Genomic DNA, 20,431 nt, shown 5'->3' on the forward strand with positions numbered 1-20,431 from the left:
ACTCTGTTGGAGTTTATTTCACTATACAGCGACCAAAAGATGAACTCGCAAAATGTAACCTAAACACACACGTCGCAAATGATTCAAACTGATTATTTTGTCAAAATCGCAACTTACTGAAACTCACTGTTAAGTAAATGAATCCCTTTATTATATTTTAAAAAAGGTTAATACTGTTGAGTGCGTTATTCTTGAATACTGTACCTCGTTTTGACAATTTTGCTATACTGACTTGATCTTCATACAATGTTTTAAAGGGATACTACTGTGCCAGCAAAATAAAGCTTTATTCCTGGCACTATAGCTCCCCCTGCCTCCGAACTCCCTCACATGTACCCCCATCCTCTGTGAATAAAGGGTTAAAAACCCTTTATTTACTTACCTTATCCCAGCACTATATGTCCCCTTTTCCATCCCACGAAGAGCGGGCTCTAATGCGTATTTGTGACAAATGTTTAACATTGTTTAAAATGTTTAACATTGCAGGACTAAGTACAATAGGCATACTGCATACAGATCACTTCAATGCGCTGAAGTGGTCTGGGTGCCTACCATGGGCGTAGGAACTGGGGGGGGAATTTGGGGGGGATGCATCCCCCCAGCAAATCATGCGGGGGGGACAGGTTATGGGGAAATCCCCCCCAGCTCCGCCGGCCCCCCTCATGCTGCAGCCGCCCGAGCGCTCTGTAGAGAGCCTCAGGCGGCTGCAGCTTTGCCCAGGCTGGTGCGTCCAGCGCTCCCTCCTGTCACTCCCTCACTGTAGCGTGGCCGAGCCCTGTATGGTCCGCGGGTACAGGGAGCATCTGTCTCCTGTACCCGGCCGAACTAAAAGGAAGTGCACACTGAGTGTGCAATTCCTTTTAGTCCGGCCGGGTACAGGAAACAAAAGCTCCCTGTACCCGCGGACCATACAGGGCTCGGCCACGCTACAACAGAGGTAGGGGAGGGGGGAGGAAGAGAGTAGGGAGGGAGGGAGGGAGAGAGGGAGGGGGGGAAGAGAGTGACAAGGGAGGGAGGGGGGGAGAAAAGAGAGTGACAAGGGAGGGAGGGGGGAGAAAAAAGAGAGTGACAAGGGAGGGAGGGGGGAGAAAAAAGAGAGTGACAAGGGAGGGAGGGGGAGAAAGAAGAGAGTGACAAGGGAGGGGGAGAAAAAAGAGAGTGACAAGGGAGGGAGGGGGGGGAGAAAAAAAAGAGTGACAAGGGAGGGGGAGAAAAAAGAGTGACAAGGGAGGGAGGGAGGGGGAGAAAAAAGAGAGTGACAAGGGAGGGAGGGGGGAGAAAAAAGAGAGTGACAAGGGAGGGAGGGGGAGAAAGAAGAGAGTGACAAGGGAGGGAGGGAGGGAGGGAGGGAGGGGGAGAAAAAAGAGAGTGACAAGGGAGGGGGAGAAAAAAGAGAGTGACAAGGGAGGGAGGGAGGGGGAGAAAAAAAGAGTGACAAGGGAGGGGGAGAAAAAAGAGTGACAAGGGAGGGAGGGAGGGGTAGAAAAAAAAGAGTGACAAGGGAGGGGGAGAAAAAAGAGTGACAAGGGAGGGAGGGAGGGGGAGAAAAAGAGAGTGACAAGGGAGGGGGAGAAAAAAGAGAGTGACAAGGGAGGGAGGGGGAGAAAAAAGAGAGTGACAAGGGAGGGAGGGGGAGAAAAAAGAGAGTGACAAGGAAGGGAGGGAGGGGGAGAAAAAAGAGAGTGACAAGGAAGGGAGGGAGGGGGAGAAAGAGAGTGACAAGGGAGGGAGGGAGGGGGAGGATGAGTGACAAGGGAGGGAGAGGGAGAAAGAGAGTGACAATGGAGGGAGGGGGAGAAAGAGAGTGACAAGGGAGGGAGTGGGAGAAAGAGAGTGACAAGGGAGGGAGGGAGGGAGGGAGGGGGAGAAAGAGAGTGACAAGGGAGGGAGGGGGAGAAAGAGAGTGACAAGGGAGGGAGAAAGAGAGTGACAAGGGAGGGAGGGGGAGAAAGAGAGTGACAAGGGAGGGAGAGAGATTGACATCCATCACACACACACACACACACACACACACAATCACACCCTTACACACACAGAAACACACAATGCATTCCTTACACACACTCAATGCACCCCGTGCACACACACACACACACAATCACACAATCATGCAACCCTTACACACACAGAAACACACAATGCATTCCTTACACACACTCAATGCACCCTGTACACATACTCAATGCACCCCTTACAGACGCACACACTGCATCCCGTACATACACAGAAACACACCTTGCAGCCCTTACACATACAAACACAGATTCACACAATGCATTCCTTACACACATATCAGGACATCCCCTACACACTCCACCCCCTGTGAACAAACTCATTGGTGGAACATGAAGGTGGACCCTGGGACCAAGACCTTGAGCTGTGTAAAAGGCCCCCAAAAAATGGAGCTGCTTCCCGTTCTCCCAGAACGTTGATTTTTGTGACCACAGTTACAAACAGCCTCCAGAGAGCCTGTTCTACACCAGACCAGTGGAGCCAGACTACAGCTAGAGCCCATCATCATCCTCATCTGGTTGTAAATAGACAATCTAGAATATTATTCGTGGCACTAATCTCTAATTTACCTCACATTAAAGAAACACTATAGTCCCCAGAACCACTGCAGCTTAATGTAGTGGTTCTGGTGTCTATAGCCTGTCCCTGCAGGCCTTTTAATGTAAACACGGCGGCACTCCAGCACTGGCGTTAGTTAACATGGCAGAAAAATAATTGGAAAGGGATAGGGGGGGCTACTAATAAGGATAGGGGAGAGGGGTAGGTAGAAAAATAATTGGAAGGGTTTGGGGGGCAACTAATATGGATGGGAGGAGGGGGGAGGTAGAAAAATTATAGGAAGTGATTAGGGGAGTACTAATATGAATGGAAGGGGTAGGGTGGGTTCTAATATGCATGGAAGGGGTTAGGGGGTACTAATATGCATGGAAGGGGTTAGGGGGGTACTAATATGCATGGAAGGGGTAGGGGGTTAATATGCGTGGAAGGGGTAGGTGGGGTTCTTTTGTGCATGGAAGGGGTAGGGGTGGTTCTAATATTCATGGGAAGGGTAGGGGTGGTTCTAATCAGGAGGATCCCGGCGCTGTATCCGGGTAAGTAAAACCCCTTTTCTGTAGTGACCCTTTAATGTTATTATTTAATCATTTATATAGCGACTGCAAATTCCGTAGCGCTGTACAATGGGATAAACAACTCCTAGTTTACGGAATAAGAATATACCCGGCGAGTAAAAATGCTATCCCCCCCCCCAAGATTTTTGGGGGTTCCTACGCCCATGGTGCCTACAGTGTCCCTTTAAATGTATTTCTCTTAAAAACATTTCCCTTTATTTTTGGAAAGATGTAGTTAATCCTGATTAAATATCACCCCTTTCTTTGTGAAATTATCATTATAAATATTTAATAGTTATTATGTATTACCTCTTCCTGAACCTCGGTTTGTTAGGACATTCCAAGAACACAAAGTCAGAGGACCCAGGTCAGCCATCCTATCTTTTGAGCTGTAAAATAAATGTTATAGGAAACATTTGAAAACATGAAATTGAATCCTAATTTCATCAGTGTTAAAAAAATAAAATAAAGCAAAATAACTGTTCATTTAAAAGGTACATGATGCCTTTAACCCATTAAAGACACATGACGGAAATTTTCCGTTATGATTCCCTTTTATTCCAGAAGTTGTGTCCTTAAGGTGTTAAATGTGCTTCTTAAGCCCTTCCTTCCCAACAACTTGTGTATTTCTTTGAAAACAAAACAGTGCGAGCTTAAATGTAGTCCATAAGCTCTAATGCGCATTTGTGACAAATGTTTAACATTGTTTAAAATGTTTAACATTGCAGGACTAAGTACAATAGGCATACTGCATACAGATCACTTCAATGCGCTGAAGTGGTCTGGGTGCCTACCATGGGCGTAGGAACTTGGGGGGGGGATTTGGGGGGGATGCATCCCCCAGCAAATCATGCGGGGGGGACAGGTTATGGGGAAATCCCCCCCAGCTCCGCCGGCCCCCCTCATGCTGCAGCCGCCCGAGCGCTCTGTAGAGAGCCTCAGGCGGCTGCAGCTTTGCCCGGGCTGGTGCGTCCAGCGCTCCCTCCTGTCACTCCCTCACTGTAGCGTGGCCGAGCCCTGTATGGTCCGCGGGTACAGGGAGCATCTGTCTCCTGTACCCGGACGGACTAAAAGGAAGTGCACACTGAGTGTGCACTTCCTTTTAGTCCGGCCGGGTACAGGAAACAAAAGCTCCCTGTACCCGCGGACCATACAGGTCTCGGCCACGCTACAACAGAGGTAGGGGAAGGGGGAGGAAGAGAGTAGGGAGGGAGGGAGGGAGAGAGGGAGGGGGGGAGAGAGTGACAAGGGAGGGAGGGGGGGATAAAAGAGAGTGACAAGGGAGGGAGGGGGGAGAAAAAAGAGAGTGACAAGGGAGGGAGGGGGGAGAAAAAAGAGAGTGACAAGGGAGGGAGGGAGGGGGAGAAAAAAAAGAGTGACAAGGGAGGGGGAGAAAAAAGAGTGACAAGGGAGGGAGGGAGGGAGGGGGAGAAAAAAGAGAGTGACAAGGGAGGGAGGGGGAGAAAAAAGAGAGTGACAAGGGAGGGAGGGAGGGGGAGAAAAAAAAGAGTGACAAGGGAGGGGGAGAAAAAAGAGTGACAAGGGAGGGAGGGAGGGAGGGAGGGAGGGGGAGAAAAAAGAGAGTGACAAGGGAGGGGGAGAAAAAAGAGAGTGACAAGGGAGGGAGGGAGGGAGGGAGGGAGGGAGGGGGAGAAAAAAAAGAGTGACAAGGGAGGGGGAGAAAAAAGAGTGACAAGGGAGGGAGGGAGGGGGAGAAAAAAGAGAGTGACAAGGGAGGGAGGGGGGAGAAAAAAGAGAGTGACAAGGGAGGGAGGGGGAGAAAGAAGAGAGTGACAAGGGAGGGGGGGAGGGAGGGGGAGAAAGAAGAGAGTGACAAGGGAGGGAGGGAGGGAGGGAGGGAGGGGGAGAAAAAAGAGAGTGACAAGGGAGGGGGAGAAAGAAGAGAGTTACAAGGGAGGGAGGGAGGGGGAGAAAAAAAAGAGTGACAAGGGAGGGGGAGAAAAAAAAGAGTGACAAGGGAGGGGGAGAAAAAAGAGTGACAAGGGAGGGAGGGAGGGGGAGAAAAAAAAAGTGACAAGGGAGGGGGAGAAAAAAGAGTGACAAGGGAGGGAGGGGGAGAAAAAAGAGAGTGACATAGGAGGGAGGGGGAGAAAAAAGAGAGTGACAAGGGAGGGAGGGGGAGAAAAAAGAGAGTGACAAGGGAGGGAGGGAGGGAGGGAGGGAGGGAGGGAGGGAGGGAGGGGGAGAAAAAAGGGAACAAGGAAGGGAGGGGGAGAAAGAGAGTGACAAGGGAGGGAGGGAGGGGGAGAAAGAGTGACAAGGGAGGGAGGGGGAGAAAGAGAGTGACAAGGGAGGGAGGGGGAGAAAGAGAGTGACAAGGGAGGGAGGGGGAGAAAGAGAGTGACAAGGGAGGGAGGGGGAGAAAGAGAGTGACAAGGGAGGGAGGGAGGGGGAGAAAGAGAGTGACAAGGGAGGGAGGGAGGGGGAGAAAGAGAGTGACAAGGGAGGGAGGGAGGGGGAGAAAGAGAGTGACAAGGGAGGGAGGGAGGGGGAGAAAGAGAGTGACAAGGGAGGGAGGGAGGGGGAGAAAGAGAGTGACAAGGGAGGGAGAAAGAGAGTGACAAGGGAGGGAGAAAGAGAGTGACAAGGGAGGGAGAAAGAGAGTGACAAGGGAGGGAGGGGGAGAAAGAGAGTGACAAGGGAGGGAGGGAGGGGGAGAAAGAGAGTGACAAGGGAGGGAGAGAGATTGACATCCATCACACACACACACACACACAATCACACCCTTACACACACAGAAACACACAATGCATTCCTTACACACACTCAATGCACCCCGTGCACACACACACACACACAATCACACAATCATGCAACCCTTACACACACAGAAACACACAATGCATTCCTTACACACATTCAATGCACCCTGTACACATACTCAATGCACCCCTTACAGACGCACACACTGCATCCCGTACATACACAGAAACACACCTTGCAGCCCTTACACATACAAACACAGATTCACACAATGCATTCCTTACACACATATCAGGACATCCCCTACACACTCCACCCCCTGTGAACAAACTCATTGGTGGAACATGAAGGTGGACCCTGGGACTAAGACCTTGAGCTGTGTAAAAGGCCCCCAAAAAATGGAGCTGCTTCCCGTTCTCCCAGAACGTTGATTTTTGTGACCACAGTTACAAACAGCCTCCAGAGAGCCTGTTCTACACCAGACCAGTGGAGCCAGACTACAGCTAGAGCCCATCATCATCCTCATCTGGTTGTAAGTAGACAATCTAGAATATTATTCGTGGTACTAATCTCTAATTTACCTCACATTAAAGAAACACTATAGTCCCCAGAACCACTGCAGCTTAATGTAGTGGTTCTGGTGTCTATAGCCTGTCCCTGCAGGCCTTTTAATGTAAACACGGCGGCACTCCAGCACTGGCGTTAGTTAACATGGCATAAAAATAATTGGAAAGGGATAGGGGGGGCTACTAATAAGGATAGGGGAGAGGGGTAGGTAGAAAAATAATTGGAAGGGTTTGGGGGGCAACTAATATGGATGGGAGGAGGGGGGAGGTAGAAAAATTATAGGAAGTGGTTAGGGGAGTACTAATATGAATGGAAGGGGTAGGGTGGGTTCTAATATGCATGGAAGGGGTTAGGGGGTACTAATATGCATGGAAGGGGTTAGGGGGGTACTAATATGCATGGAAGGGGTAGGGGGTTAATATGCATGGAAGGGGTAGGTGGGGTTCTTTTGTGCATGGAAGGGGTAGGGGTGGTTCTAATATTCATGGGAAGGGTAGGGGTGGTTCTAATCAGGAGGATCCCGGCGCTGTATCCGGGTAAGTAAAACCCCTTTTCTGTAGTGACCCTTTAATGTTATTATTTAATCATTTATATAGCGACTGCAAATTCCGTAGCGCTGTACAATGGGATAAACAACTCCTAGTTTACGGAATAAGAATATACCCAGCGAGTAAAAATGCTATCCCCCCCCCCCCCCCCCCACAAGATTTGTGGGGGTTCCTACGCCCATGGTGCCTACAGTGTCCCTTTAAATGTATTTCTCTTAAAAACATTTCCCTTTATTTTTGGAAAGATGTAGTTAATCCTGATTAAATATCACCCCTTTCTTTGTGAAATTATCATTATAAATATTTAATAGTTATTATGTATTACCTCTTCCTGAACCTCGGTTTGTTAGGACATTCCAAGAACACAAAGTCAGAGGACCCAGGTCAGCCATCCTATCTTTTGAGCTGTAAAATAAATGTTATAGGAAACATTTGAAAACATGAAATTGAATCCTAATTTCATCAGTGTTAAAAAAATAAAATAAAGCAAAATAACTGTTCATTTAAAAGGTACATGATGCCTTTAACCCATTAAAGACACATGACGGAAATTTTCCGTTATGATTCCCTTTTATTCCAGAAGTTGTTTCCTTAAGGTGTTAAATGTGCTTCTTAAGCCCTTCCTTCCCAACAACTTGTGTATTTCTTTGAAAACAAAACAGTGCGAGCTTAAATGTAGTCCATAATAGCCTAACCCACCTTTCTCTCTGCTCTAGGACTGTTTTCCTACAGCAGAGGCTCCTCTCTGAACTTTCTGCCAAATCTGTACTTTAAGAAAGCCATATTATCAGGAATGTCATCAGGTATTCTTTAAAAACACCCTTACGCTGCACGGGACTCAAACAATATTTATTTAGCACTTTTTTTCAATCCTTCTGTATGAGACAATAACTGTATGTAGGCACTAGAAATGCTTTCTATATATTCTCAAATAAATGCTGTACTATTTTATTTTATTTTGAAAAGGCTTGATCATGAAGGGGTTAATATATCTTCTTTTCTAAACCTTTAAATGGTTCTAAGCGGCATGTTTGATCCACGATCTTGCATCTCTGCACGAGTTTGTTGTGGCTAAGCATTACACTATGGACACCTAGTGATGTGCTAAGAATGTAACATGTCATAAACATGGTGCCTTTAGCTGAAAATTAACAGCTATTCCCCATATTGCATTTTCGAATTTCATGGAAAGTTTCCAAATATCCAACTTAATTGGCTGCTATTTTTGTGTTCATTAAATCTAAAACAATAAGGACATTCAACATATTTTTATTAATAAATCAAAGGGCAGAAGACAAAAAAAAATCGTATATTTCACTGTATTTGTCTTGCCAGAAAAATGTTCTGTCAATGCAGTTTATAATGTGACATAATGAGTGTAATTAAGGCATGAGCAGATATTGCTTATTAATCATTGTTGTACTATTTTATTCTTATATAGTAAATTTCAGAAAAAGTGAATATATATATATATATATATATATATATATATATATATATATATATATATATATAACTACAAATCTGTACACTCTTGTATATAAAAAGCTAGTGTCACCTGTTGCACCCAATTCACATTCGCAATCAAATGATATTAATGAACCAACTTCTTAAATTGGATTTACAAACCTGTCACTAATTGCGCGATTCCTATCGCACACATTTCCGTTATTGATATATTAAAAAAAAAAAAAGTTCCCATCATTTTATCCTGATATTTCCTAATAGTCTGTGAAATTTGACTATCTCCTGTGGTTAGAAATACAAAAATATCACCCAATTCTGGAGCTGTGAAAAGAATACACTGAAATAAGTAACAGTTCAATTAAACATATTATCATTTTGATAAGCGCCTTAATACGTACAAATAATGTTTAGAATTTAACTAATACAACTGTAATCTAGTTCTGGTTTAAAAAAAAAGTGTTTTGTTTTTTTCCAATCATATAGTGGGTGTAACAGAGACTGATCTGACTCGAGAATATAGCAATGTGTAATGGTTACTGCAGTAAGATGAGAGGCGGATGTGTTACCCAGGAGCATCACGGGAAAAGTAGTTCGCCACGTCTAGTACAGTGTTACTTTTGCACGTCAAATGAACTACAAATCCCTAGTAACTCTGCGCCGTAGGAGCAGCAGGAGCTTGTGAGCACATTCTGGTGGAATTTCTCTTTCTTCAGTGGGATTTTAGCGCAGCCAAGCGACCGATCAGAGCTAACTGTAACACCTCCAGGCACCATACAACTTTTCAGCTGTCAGGCAACATCGTCTGTTACATCTATTTACTAAAAGGAAACAAACAAGCTGAAAAGAAAAAGTAGCAGGCAGTAGTTTAAGCTATTTTTTTTTTCATAGAAGATTAGGTTTGTTCCCACTAAACCTGCTTAGATAAAAAGAAGAGAAATGAACGGCAGTGCTGTCCTAGCTGATATATGATTTTTAAAGCGTCCTTACCCATGTAACATTTTGGTCTTTTCGTATTGATGGTGGTTACAGCGTTAAAGGGGCAGATGGTTTTGTTCCTGTCTATGGGACTCTCTACATTATGATTGCAATGTGATCAGTCGTGGTTGGAGACAGCCCTTTGAAGAGGCACACTTTTTATTTTCTTCTTCTTTTTTTTTTCTTCTTATTTCTTCCCATTCTGCTTTTCTTTTGCTCATGTTTGTTGGAGCCACTGAGTCGTCCAGCGAGAGAGAAGCTCAGAACTTTGGTGGGGAGAATGAGGTTCTTAGAATCTTGCTGATCGGAACCCTTCAGAGAAAGAAGAGCTCTGTCTTCTACTCCAGGACTTCAGGGGTGACTGTTGATCAAGCCGCTGGTTCTTCCCCTCCTCCTTTTCTTTTTTTATGCCAGTGATGTTGAATTTGAGTTGGTGGTGCCTGGCGCTGAGCAGGATCTGCCTGCTGATTCCCTGTGCTTTGGTCCTGGCCAGGGTCCCTGTCTCTTCCTCACACCCTCAGCCTTGTCAGATCCTTAAGAGAATCGGACACACTGTAAGGATCGGGGCTGTCCAGCTCCAACCTTGGAGAACTAGGGGGATCCCAACCCAGTACTCCCGTGCCTGGCCTGAAAATGAAATAGCGCTTCAGAAAATGGGAGCAGGTCGTGACCAGGATGCTGATGAGGGTGATGGGGTGGAAGGAGTGAGTCGGCCAAGAGGAGATGACAGCAAGCCTGAGTTGGATGGAGCCAGTCTGGATAGAAAGTGGAACCAAAGCCCACGGAGTTTTATTGGCTATAGAGGTGGGGATGAGTTGCTCTTTCCCAGGGATGCTCTACTTTTGGCAATGGATAACTTGAATCGGGTGCCAGGTCTTTTGCCCTACAATCTGTCCTTGGAGGTGGTGATGGCCATAGAAGCTGGGCTAGGGGATCTGCCCATACTTCCATTTTCAGCATCACCCAGTGCTTCTTCCTGGAGTAGTGACCCGGTTTCCTTCCTGCAAAGTGTCTGTCACACTGTGGTGGTCCAAGGAGTCAGCGCCATCCTCGCCTTTCCCCAAAACAAAGGGGAGATGCTGGAATTGGAGTTTATATCTTCAACTCTGCAAATTCCAGTTGTCAGCATTGTGAGGAATGAGTTTAGACGAAAAAGTGAGGTAAGATATCCAATAATACTTTCAGGGGATTCTAAGTCACAAAAATAGTCAAAATAAAAAAGAAGTAAAAATCCAACGTTTAAACATGCTCCATTGATATTGCTGTTTTTTGTAAAATCATTTCGCTATTACTGTTTTTGTAAAATCAGTTCATGGTTAATAAGTTATTGGTATCAAATATCAACACTTGGCAGCAACTTCTATAACTATTTGATTGCTCTGAGGCTGGAATAAAGGGACTGCAGCCAAGAGCTTTCAGTACAATGGACAGCTCAAAGCTCTATATAAGTAACATTACAGGATACACAGCTCACTGGGAGCAAAGTGCTTCTAGCCCCACTGTGTGTCAGCAATTTTTGCAATGGTATTATTTTGCAATATACAATGTGTTCTTGTACTCGCATTTTCCTAGACTGCTATAACCGTTAATTTCATTTCCATCCGCCTGTTATTTGTGTTATTGTACATTATTATAGTAAACCCAGTTTTTGACAAATTCGGTAAATGGCAATGCCTATACCTAAAACATTGCTTTTAAATACTTTTCTTTATATTTCAGTAGTGCTCTTGCTGGGATATAAAGAAACATCTTCAGTACAATATCTTAGGTCTGATTAGAATTTGACAAATATTGCTTTCTCGATTATTTACAAGTTACATTTGTCACAGTCTGTTTTATTTCAGTAGGTTCTGAACCCAGAGTTATATCTGTGACCTTGGCAAGTCATGTCATCCTACCTTTTTTTACTCTACAAAAACAGCATAGTAAACTTCTAGATGAAAAATGTCATGTGAAAAATGTCAACGTGCTATTGCCTGTCTGCCTTGCTGTCTGTCTGTCTGTCTATATCTTTATTTCTTTACACACTTGTCTACCTACCTGACTTTCTTGTCAACTTTGAAGTTTGCCTGTCTGTCTGTCTAGCTGTCTGTCTGTCTGTCTATCTATTATTATTATTATTGCCATTTATATAACTGTATCTATCTATCTATCTATCTATCTATCTATCTATCTATCTATCTATCTATCTATCTATCTATCTCCACTTGTCTATCAATCTGACTTTTTCTTTCACTGTCTGTCATCCTTGTAGCCTGCCTGTCTGTTCTCAGAATCAAGTAGAACATTGTCAGAGTAAAATCTAATCACACCGTGTTATGCACCATTTTTATACCTACTGTATAATGATCAAGCTGCTTCTGGATTCAAGCAGCCTTATGTCATTCATGTATTTAGCTTAGCAATGTTTTATTGTATTGGAGAAAGTTTACAAAGGCTCCCTGATAAATCAGTTTGTTTCTCAGCACTTGTCCAGAAGGATTTTATATGATGCTAGTGGAATTGATTTCATCTGGCTGGTGATGGCTAATTAAGTTTTATCTACAGCGTGTGCTTTCAGTCTTCTGAACAAACCAGCTGCATGGTGCTTAAGGAAAGTGGTTTGAAGAAAACAGGTGCCAATAGCATAAAGTAAAAGATGCTTTGTGATTCTCATCATTTCTGGATAATGTGCCATAATAAAAGTCACAAGTGTAAACAACTTGCTGCTATTAAACTTCAGTATGTATCTCTTGGTATGATACATTAGCACCCTACTCTAATTAATAAGATATCCATTGTAATTGCTCCTGGGGCACCCAGTGGGAGTCTGGAAGAGCCTTACTTTGTTACACAGTAAGTGGTCCAATTGACACACTATTTAACAGCTTTTAATTACATGGCAGTATTCTGTAAGTTTACTTAGCACCATGATATGTGGGGGCAGCAAAGTTCTAACTAAAAAGTGTCACTGCCTTCTTCAAATTAATTATCAATTTGCATTTTATCGTTTTAACCTTTGGATAGCTGATCATTAATCTTCATTGATACCCCCAGAGCTCGGAGGAATTCATTCACAAAATTCTAATATTTAAGGTAAAAATCTAATTAAAATCCAATTTACTCAGAATATCCTTTGAGACAATAAGTCAGAATCCAATTCGCTCATTTCAACTAAAACTAGTAAATTGCTCACAGTGTAGCCATTTGTTGTAGCTATTTTAGCCTGTAGGAAAATGGAAACTAGTACAATTTTATTACAGATAGCTATAAATGATGCATTGTCTCTAATGTGTTTCTTCAGCAAAGCATATTGTTTGTCAGCTGTAGTTTCACATAAACAACAAATAAACTCAGAGGAGGTTGTTCATGTAACTAATACATTAAAAGGGAAACTATTACTATAATGTTTCTTTATAAAAAGGTGTTTGTGTGTGTATACACACACACACACACACACACACACAAGCACACACAAATATCCATAAAAATAAAATTGCCCGAAACATCTCTTACTGTTCCTTTTTACTTACTGATCCCAATACTTAACCTTATGAGGGAGAAAATAAAATTAGTGTCTAAACATGGTATAGTGGTTGATGGAAGTACATTATCACCCTGAGAAGCATATAGAACATTGTAATAATTAAATATGGGTTTTGTGAATGATATAGGAACAGATGGAGTTTTAAGGTAAATTAATTAGATTAGTTAATCTGTTTATTTATAGGAGTTTTTCTAAACCAAGGTTTCAGACTGTTCAAAAAATATCTTTAAACATTATTTAATTCCTCAAGATTTTGAATACTACCTTCTCCATGCTTGACTAGATATATCTAAAACGATTTCAAAGCAAAAAATGCAACATTAAGGCACATAAATAATAGTGTAGTTGTTAGTCTTAAGGGACAGCTCACTAAACAGCAAGATATGAGTCAACATCTCAAAATGTGACCATACACACTGAGTTGGCTATTTTTCAAACCTAACTTTCAAAGCTATTTAGCAAAAAATTCTTTACATCAGCTAAGATTTAACCACAAATCACTACTTAGTAAGTAGACATCCCATCTAAACACGACGGTATTCATACAGCTACAGAAACATTCATGACAAAAATACACACGACTGAATACAGGCTGAAATTGGCAGTTTAGGAGTGTTATTAACACATGCTGTGAATAAAAGAAACTGATTATTAATACGTGACATACAAATCTATAACCTGTTTTGTTACTAACACAGGTGTCTTTCTGTAATCTCACAGCATACATATCATATCTCAAACAATGCTCACATAATACTTTATTGTATAAGTTCTCCGGGAAAAGTGTTTATTTTACAATCTTAGTCATCATCAAATGAAGGGTAATTTGCATGGAGTCTTTAAACTAATTTGTAGTTAATCAGAAATTGGCAGGACAGAATGAGCAGTCTACTAGGTATTTTTAACATCACTAACAGTGTCAGCTGGTAAAGTGTAAGGTAGTGGAGTGCTATACGTTATGGACCCTGCTCACTTAATACCATATTTTCAACCCCTGACCAAGTGAGATATCATGCCTTGGGCTGCCCCCAAAACACTATAGTTTAGGCGTAGGCAACATTTAGTACATCTCCTAAAATGATTTTACAGCCATAATGCTGGCAAAGCATTCGAGGAGATGCAGTCCACAAGATATGGAGTGCTGAAGGTTTCCTACCCCTGCTAGAGATGCACATATGTGCAAACCAGCAAACACTTTAAAGAGTTTTGACTTTACCCTATGCTATTATACAATGTCAACCATATAAGACTAGGCAATAAGTAGACCTGCCTTTAGTAGCAGATTAAGCATACCGAGGACTCTATGCCCAAGAAATAGAGAATATTTTAAAAGAATTACCCAAAAAGCTTGACCTGATTAATCAGTCTCTCGACAGCATCCCTGTCCATTAATAAAGTAGAGGAGGGGGAAACTGCATATATATTTCATTACAGATACAGCATGATCATATTCTCTCACACACTTATTATTAAGACTTACCATACCAATAAAGTATATATACCAATACCATATTTAATTTGAGATGTGGTATCGCGCAAGAACAGGTAACCTTTGTCAGTTTGTCACCCAAGTATAAGACATGTTGAAGAAGCGAATAATCTTTTTTTTTTTTTTTTCTGGATGGAATTCTTTCTAGAATTCACTTTGAAAAAGTTAACTATGGGAATAAAATGCCATGTACATTTTAAAATCCATGTCATTTTGTACAAAAGGAAACAGTGTTGAGTCACCAACAGGTTTTCTGTGTTTGAACCATCCTGCATGATTCATCAAAATACACTCACTGCTTTACAAAATTATATAACTAGTTTTCAGATGGATTTGACAGAGGGCACACTAATTAGATGAATGTGCTCACATATCATAAAAATCTATGATACATACAAGATAGGTGCCCGGAAAATCTCCACTGAGAATTATTGCTTACTGGCTGGGGTGCATTCTGTTGCCTGCAATGCAAACACTTTCAGACTACAATAATAGTGGTTATTTAGATAATTTATTTGGTTAGGTTATTTGATCCCTTAAATTTGAAATTCTCTTTGATATAACTTTGAATTCATTAGTCAATAGCCCTGGCAACATTTCCAAATACACATGCCCATTTTTATACCCCTTTGACTTGCTATTTCATTGTAACATTTTATTTTATCGAATAAGTGGTGGTGTTACCATTAAACTGACCAAGCTTAATTTAGTTGACATAGAGATGTACTTTTAACTCACAAAACAAACAACTGGTTAGTAAATAGATTGATAAAGAAGATCATAATTTCACCAAAATTAGAGAAAAATAATAACATTTTAACCCCTTAAGGACCAAACTTCTGGAATAAAAGGGAATCATGACATGTCACACATGTCATGTGTCCTTAAGGGGTTAAATAGGTTAGCTATCAAAAAATGATCCATTTGTAAGTGTTAACATTTACATATAGAGCTGAGAATATAAAAAATATATATTTTGCAAACTCTTTCAATGGTAAAATCTGTAACAGAACCAGTAAGTTATACATTGTAACACAATTATAGTCCTAATAAAAAGTATTACCTGTGCTTTAGGAAAGGCTATAAGAGCATGACAGGTAATAAAGCTGAATAATAAAAGAAAGACATACAATACATATCGGAGATATTATATTTCTATTGCTTAGACATACCTGCTCTAGTGCTGATAGCGGTAAAAAAAATCTCACTGTTTTTGTTATATGTCTCATTGGTAAATACACAATGAATCATTTTGCAGCAGGATATCTCTTTGTTGCAAGAAAACAATGCATGCATTATTACTTCCAGAATGGTAGGAGGTTTTTGATTACAATAGACATCATTCAACCTGTAATTATAAGAGACATTTGTAGAAATGCAATAATATAGTGCACAATAGTGCTGGTAAGTACTTTCAAAAAATATATTAATTATCTAATTATAGCCCAGGCAAACAAAAGTGAATTTATTTTCCCACCTGGCAAATTCAGATTACTCAGAAACAGCAACTAATATTTAGGAAACATCAAAAAGATAGTTAAAAGTGAAAAACGTACAAAATAGCTGTATGAATAGTCTATTTTCTCTTATGGCATCTGTAGCTATAGTTTCTTTATAGCTTCCTAATCTTAGTTTTTCTACATGAAGCCATTAATTTGTATTTGACGTTACAGTAAAATTTGTAATAAGTGTCAAAAGAGCATAATATATTTGCAATTACTAAAGTGAAATATAGAACAAGAAATAATGATAATGGTAAGCATATCAAAGCAATAGAGATGAATCTCATGGACCTTAATTTGGATAATTGTTACAGTAGGATAACATAAACACCCTTAGAGATTCAATGATGAGTCTCCTGACCAGTTAGACTTTTTTTTTTTTTAAATAATTTTTATTATTTTGTCACATCGTATCAACAAGACAGATAATTGTATACATTCAAAGTGTCTTCATAATAAATTATTGTACAAAAATATAATACAATACAATACAATGTTCGCTGAGATTAACCCTGATAATATCTTAGTCGTTCTAGAGGAGTAATTTGAGTTTAAACCTATAAAATTACCTACTGTACACTAAGTCTCCTCTTAGAGATACAACATAATACCCAGCGAACCACACAACATTTCCCACGCCGACGGGATTACTGGGATAGCCTTTTTCAATATGCTTTAATGCTGTGAAATTATACTTCCTTCTACTTGTGATTTAGATGTAGCCCCTACATATTTGTGACAAACCAACACAGTGGGTCCAGTCTTTACAAAAATAATCTAGTGGTATCTCTCTCTTTGGACCCACACTACTTAGCAAGAGGTTGGCCTAAACAACCAGGGTCCAAATTCACCTTCTGTTATCAAAAACTAGGGTGGTTTAATAAAAAATTCTAGAGTGACCACAAGTAGACACAATCATACAAGTGCAGCCACACTCTGCACATGTCACAAGTCATCAGATATGCTGCTACCATGCAGAGAATTCTCATTTTAGCAAACTTTTAAAAAGGCTAAATTTCATCTTTTCACTCAAATACTCTTTTAATTTGCTCAAGCCTTTCTGGGATTTGAAATGTTTTGCTTTTGCAACAATATTTATTCTTTATTTTCTTGTGTTTCCAATCTTACTATACAGTAATTAATGCTTTTCAGCTTTATAATGAATAAGACTCCACAGGTAAATCCAATATGGATCAATTTGTTTGCTTGTAGATTAACAGCTATAAAGCATTAATTCACAAGTCTACTATCCAGCTCCAAATGGTACATAAAAACAAAAAGAAAAAATGCAATAGTGTAATACTGTATGACCACCCACCATATGTGCAAGGGTGGGCGTAAAGCCATTCATATATGATGGAGCCTTACTAAGATGGATCTAATCTTTTAGTCTGTGCCTATATGGGGCATATCACCTCATTCTTGGACTTTACAGCTTGGAATCTACAAAACAAGAACATAAACACATCCAAAATAGTGCCGTATCCTCCAGATATAATAAATTAAATTATACAGAGAACCTGCTTGTCAAGAAGCCTCAGATCCCGGCTTCAGGTAATAATAGTAATGTGCTAACTAGTTAGATGGCACTCACTCACCTGAAAATTGCTAGTCTAGGTCATAGATAAAGAAATCCACTCTCAGATGTGTATTAATCCACAGGTTTATTAAACATTGAAATGGTACTAATAAAATAAAAACAGATTTTTTTTTTTTACAATCTTTATTTAGTTAAGATTTTCAGACAAAGTTAAATCACAGAACAAGAAGGAAGATCATATGACAGTTCACGATAAGAAAATTGAGTGAAGTAAAACATGTATCACATGTTACTGGCGAATCAGTGAATGTCCATAGGGAATCAGTTATCACAACATGTCTATAACTCTTATTCATTGAACTTCAATAACATAATTCCGCTAGTGCTTGTAGGCGAATACAACTGTTCCACCACAATGGGTACAACTGAGTAAGATTTAAGTATTGTTTAGACTTTCACTGCTGCGTTGAACACATAGTATGTCGGTTGCATCCCGCATTAAAAAAAATGCAGATATTATTAAAAAGGGTAAAAAAAAAAAAAAAAATCTGTTTTGCTTAACCCCTTAAGGACGGTGGGCCTGCCATGCCATCCTTAAGGAGGCGGTCCTAAACACCACTTGGTGGCATAACATGTCCTCACTGTCCTAGGGACTTGCCTACTCTTCACCATTCCCCCTCTTGCAATCGCAATCGGGGGGACTGCATGATATCCCAATATGCCTGATAGCGGGAATAGCCGGAATAGGACTGCCTGATAGCCGGAATAGCCAGCTGCAGTCCCCCAAACTTAAAAAGGATTTACACACATTTATTAATAAAATATTACTTAGATCACACACATATATATATTATATATATATATATATATATATATATATATATAAATATGATCTAAGTAAATATGCATAAACACATATATACACACTATTATTCTAAGTGTATTTTAATATAAAAAATATATGTGAACTTAATTATATTTTTTAAAAATAAAAAAAAAAAAAAAAAAAATACATGTGTGTGTAGCTAACTGTATTTAATACATCTGTATTTAATATATCTATATTGGTATATTAATACACTTACATATGTGTATATATATATATACATACCCCCCCAAAGACACCATATTTGTATTCTTCTACTACCTTTAAGTACAATAATACTCCACTTGTATACCAGATGTTTGACAGACTTGAAGGGTCAAATACCAGACTAGCTCTAATTTTGCCGTGCCTTCGCTGTGGTGCTGTTTGGTGTAGTAACAGTATCTGTATCACATTCTGAAAGATTTTGAAACCTAATATATTGAAGCCTATTTTAAACCTATATTTTTAAACCTAACCCTGGGTAATTCTACAGCTAGCTAACACTAACACTAGTTAACCCTAACCATAATGTAAACAATGCTCCTAACCCTAAAGCACATGTCACTGCTGAGATCATAGGGATCCCCCTGCTTACACATTACAGTGAACTCAGAGATACATGTTTTTTTTTTAGGTTTAGGGCAGGGCAGGCGCCACCGTTAGGCAAACTAGGCACCAGGCTGATCCTCAAGATGCCCAAAGGTGGGGACGCCAAGAGGATCCCTGTCACAGGGGGCCCATGAGGTGGCCATTTGGATGCCTCAGGGCGCCTCTGAACCTGTATTACGTAAGGCAGAGCAGGCATCTGCTTACCTTGATGGCTGGTGCCTGTTCTGCCAAAAAATGGCAGTAACCGGAGGAGAGGGGGACGGAGCAGGAAGGTGGCGAGGGAGCCTTTTCTTGCAGCCTCTCACTCCTCCCTCGCGCGCCCCCTGTAATGCTGGGAGCCGGAATATGACGTAATTCCGGACCCGGCATACTAAACGGCGCGCTGGAGGAGTGAGGAGCTGCCCCACACTGGACCCCAGCAGGGAGGTAAGTGTTTAAGTGTGTCAGTGAGTGTCTGTCTATGTGTGTGTGTTTGTCAGTGAGTGTGTGTGTGTGTGTGTGTATGTCTGTCAGTAAGTGAGTGTATGTGTGTCTGTCAGTGAGTGAGTGTATGTATGTCAGTGAGTGAGTGTATGTCTGTCTGTCAGTTAGTATCTGTGTTTGTTTGTGTGTGTGTGTGTCTTTCTGTCAGTGAGTGTCTGTGTGTCTCTGTCTGTCAGTGAGTGTCTGTGTGTGTCTGTCAGTGAGTGAGTGTATGTTTGTCAGGGAGTGTCTGTGTGTGTCTGTCTTTGAGTGAGTGTATGTCTGTCAGTGAGTGTGTGAGTGTCTGTCTGTGAGTGTCTGTGTGTGTGTCTGTCTGTCAATGAGTGTATGTGTGTGTCTGTCAGTGAGTGAGAGTATGTCTGTCAGTGAGTGTCTGTGTGTGTGTCTGTCAGTGAGTGAGTGTATCTGTCTGTCAGTGAGTGTCTGTGTGTGTGTCTGTCAGTGAGTGAGTGTATTTGTCAGTGAGTGTCTGTGTCTGTCAGTGAGTGTGTGTTTTGTGTCTGTCAGTGAGTGAGTGTATGCCTATCAGTAAGTGTCTGTCTGTGTGTGTGCGCATGTGTGTGTGTGTGTGTGTCTGTCAGTGAGTGAGTGTATGTTTGTCAGCAAGTGTGTGTGTGTGTGTGTCAGTGAGTGAGTGTATGTGTGTGAGTGAGTGTGTGTCTCTCAGTGTGCCTGTGTATCTGTCAGTGAGTGAATGTGTGTCAGTGAGTGTGTGTCTCTGCCAGTGTGTGTCTGTCAGTGATTGAGTGACATGAGGGGGCGGCAAAATGGATCTTTGCCTAGGGCGGCAGAAATCCTTGCACGGGCCTGGTTTAGGGATTCAATGACCAGGACTCTAAAGCTTCTCAAACAAGGTCAGTTATACATTTTAAGCTGAAGCAACTATAAGTGTAGCATATAAAATGCCCAGTGTGTTTCAGGCAAATGGTTTACACAAAGCTTGAAAATGATCTCGGTACTACAAAATATTTACAAATCCTGTCAGTTGCCCAGAAAATGATAGTTTTTCAG

The 20,431-nt window shown here is 41.3% G+C and overlaps 1 protein-coding gene across 1 annotated transcript in view; it reads left to right on the forward strand.

The window, feature by feature from the left end:
* The first annotated feature begins 9,189 nt into the window (after positions 1-9,189).
* GRIN3A (glutamate ionotropic receptor NMDA type subunit 3A) overlaps positions 9,190-20,431 on the forward strand; it is a 380,703-nt gene continuing 369,461 nt past the window's right edge. Inside the window, exon 1 of the mRNA XM_063455270.1 lies at positions 9,190-10,563. Coding sequence (XP_063311340.1) covers positions 9,811-10,563 — 753 coding nt within the window. The 5' untranslated portion in view covers positions 9,190-9,810. The remainder of the gene's footprint in view (positions 10,564-20,431) is intronic.

The sequence above is a fragment of the Pelobates fuscus genome, chromosome 5, assembly GCF_036172605.1.
Source record: "Pelobates fuscus isolate aPelFus1 chromosome 5, aPelFus1.pri, whole genome shotgun sequence".
Classification (NCBI taxonomy): domain Eukaryota; kingdom Metazoa; phylum Chordata; class Amphibia; order Anura; family Pelobatidae; genus Pelobates; species Pelobates fuscus.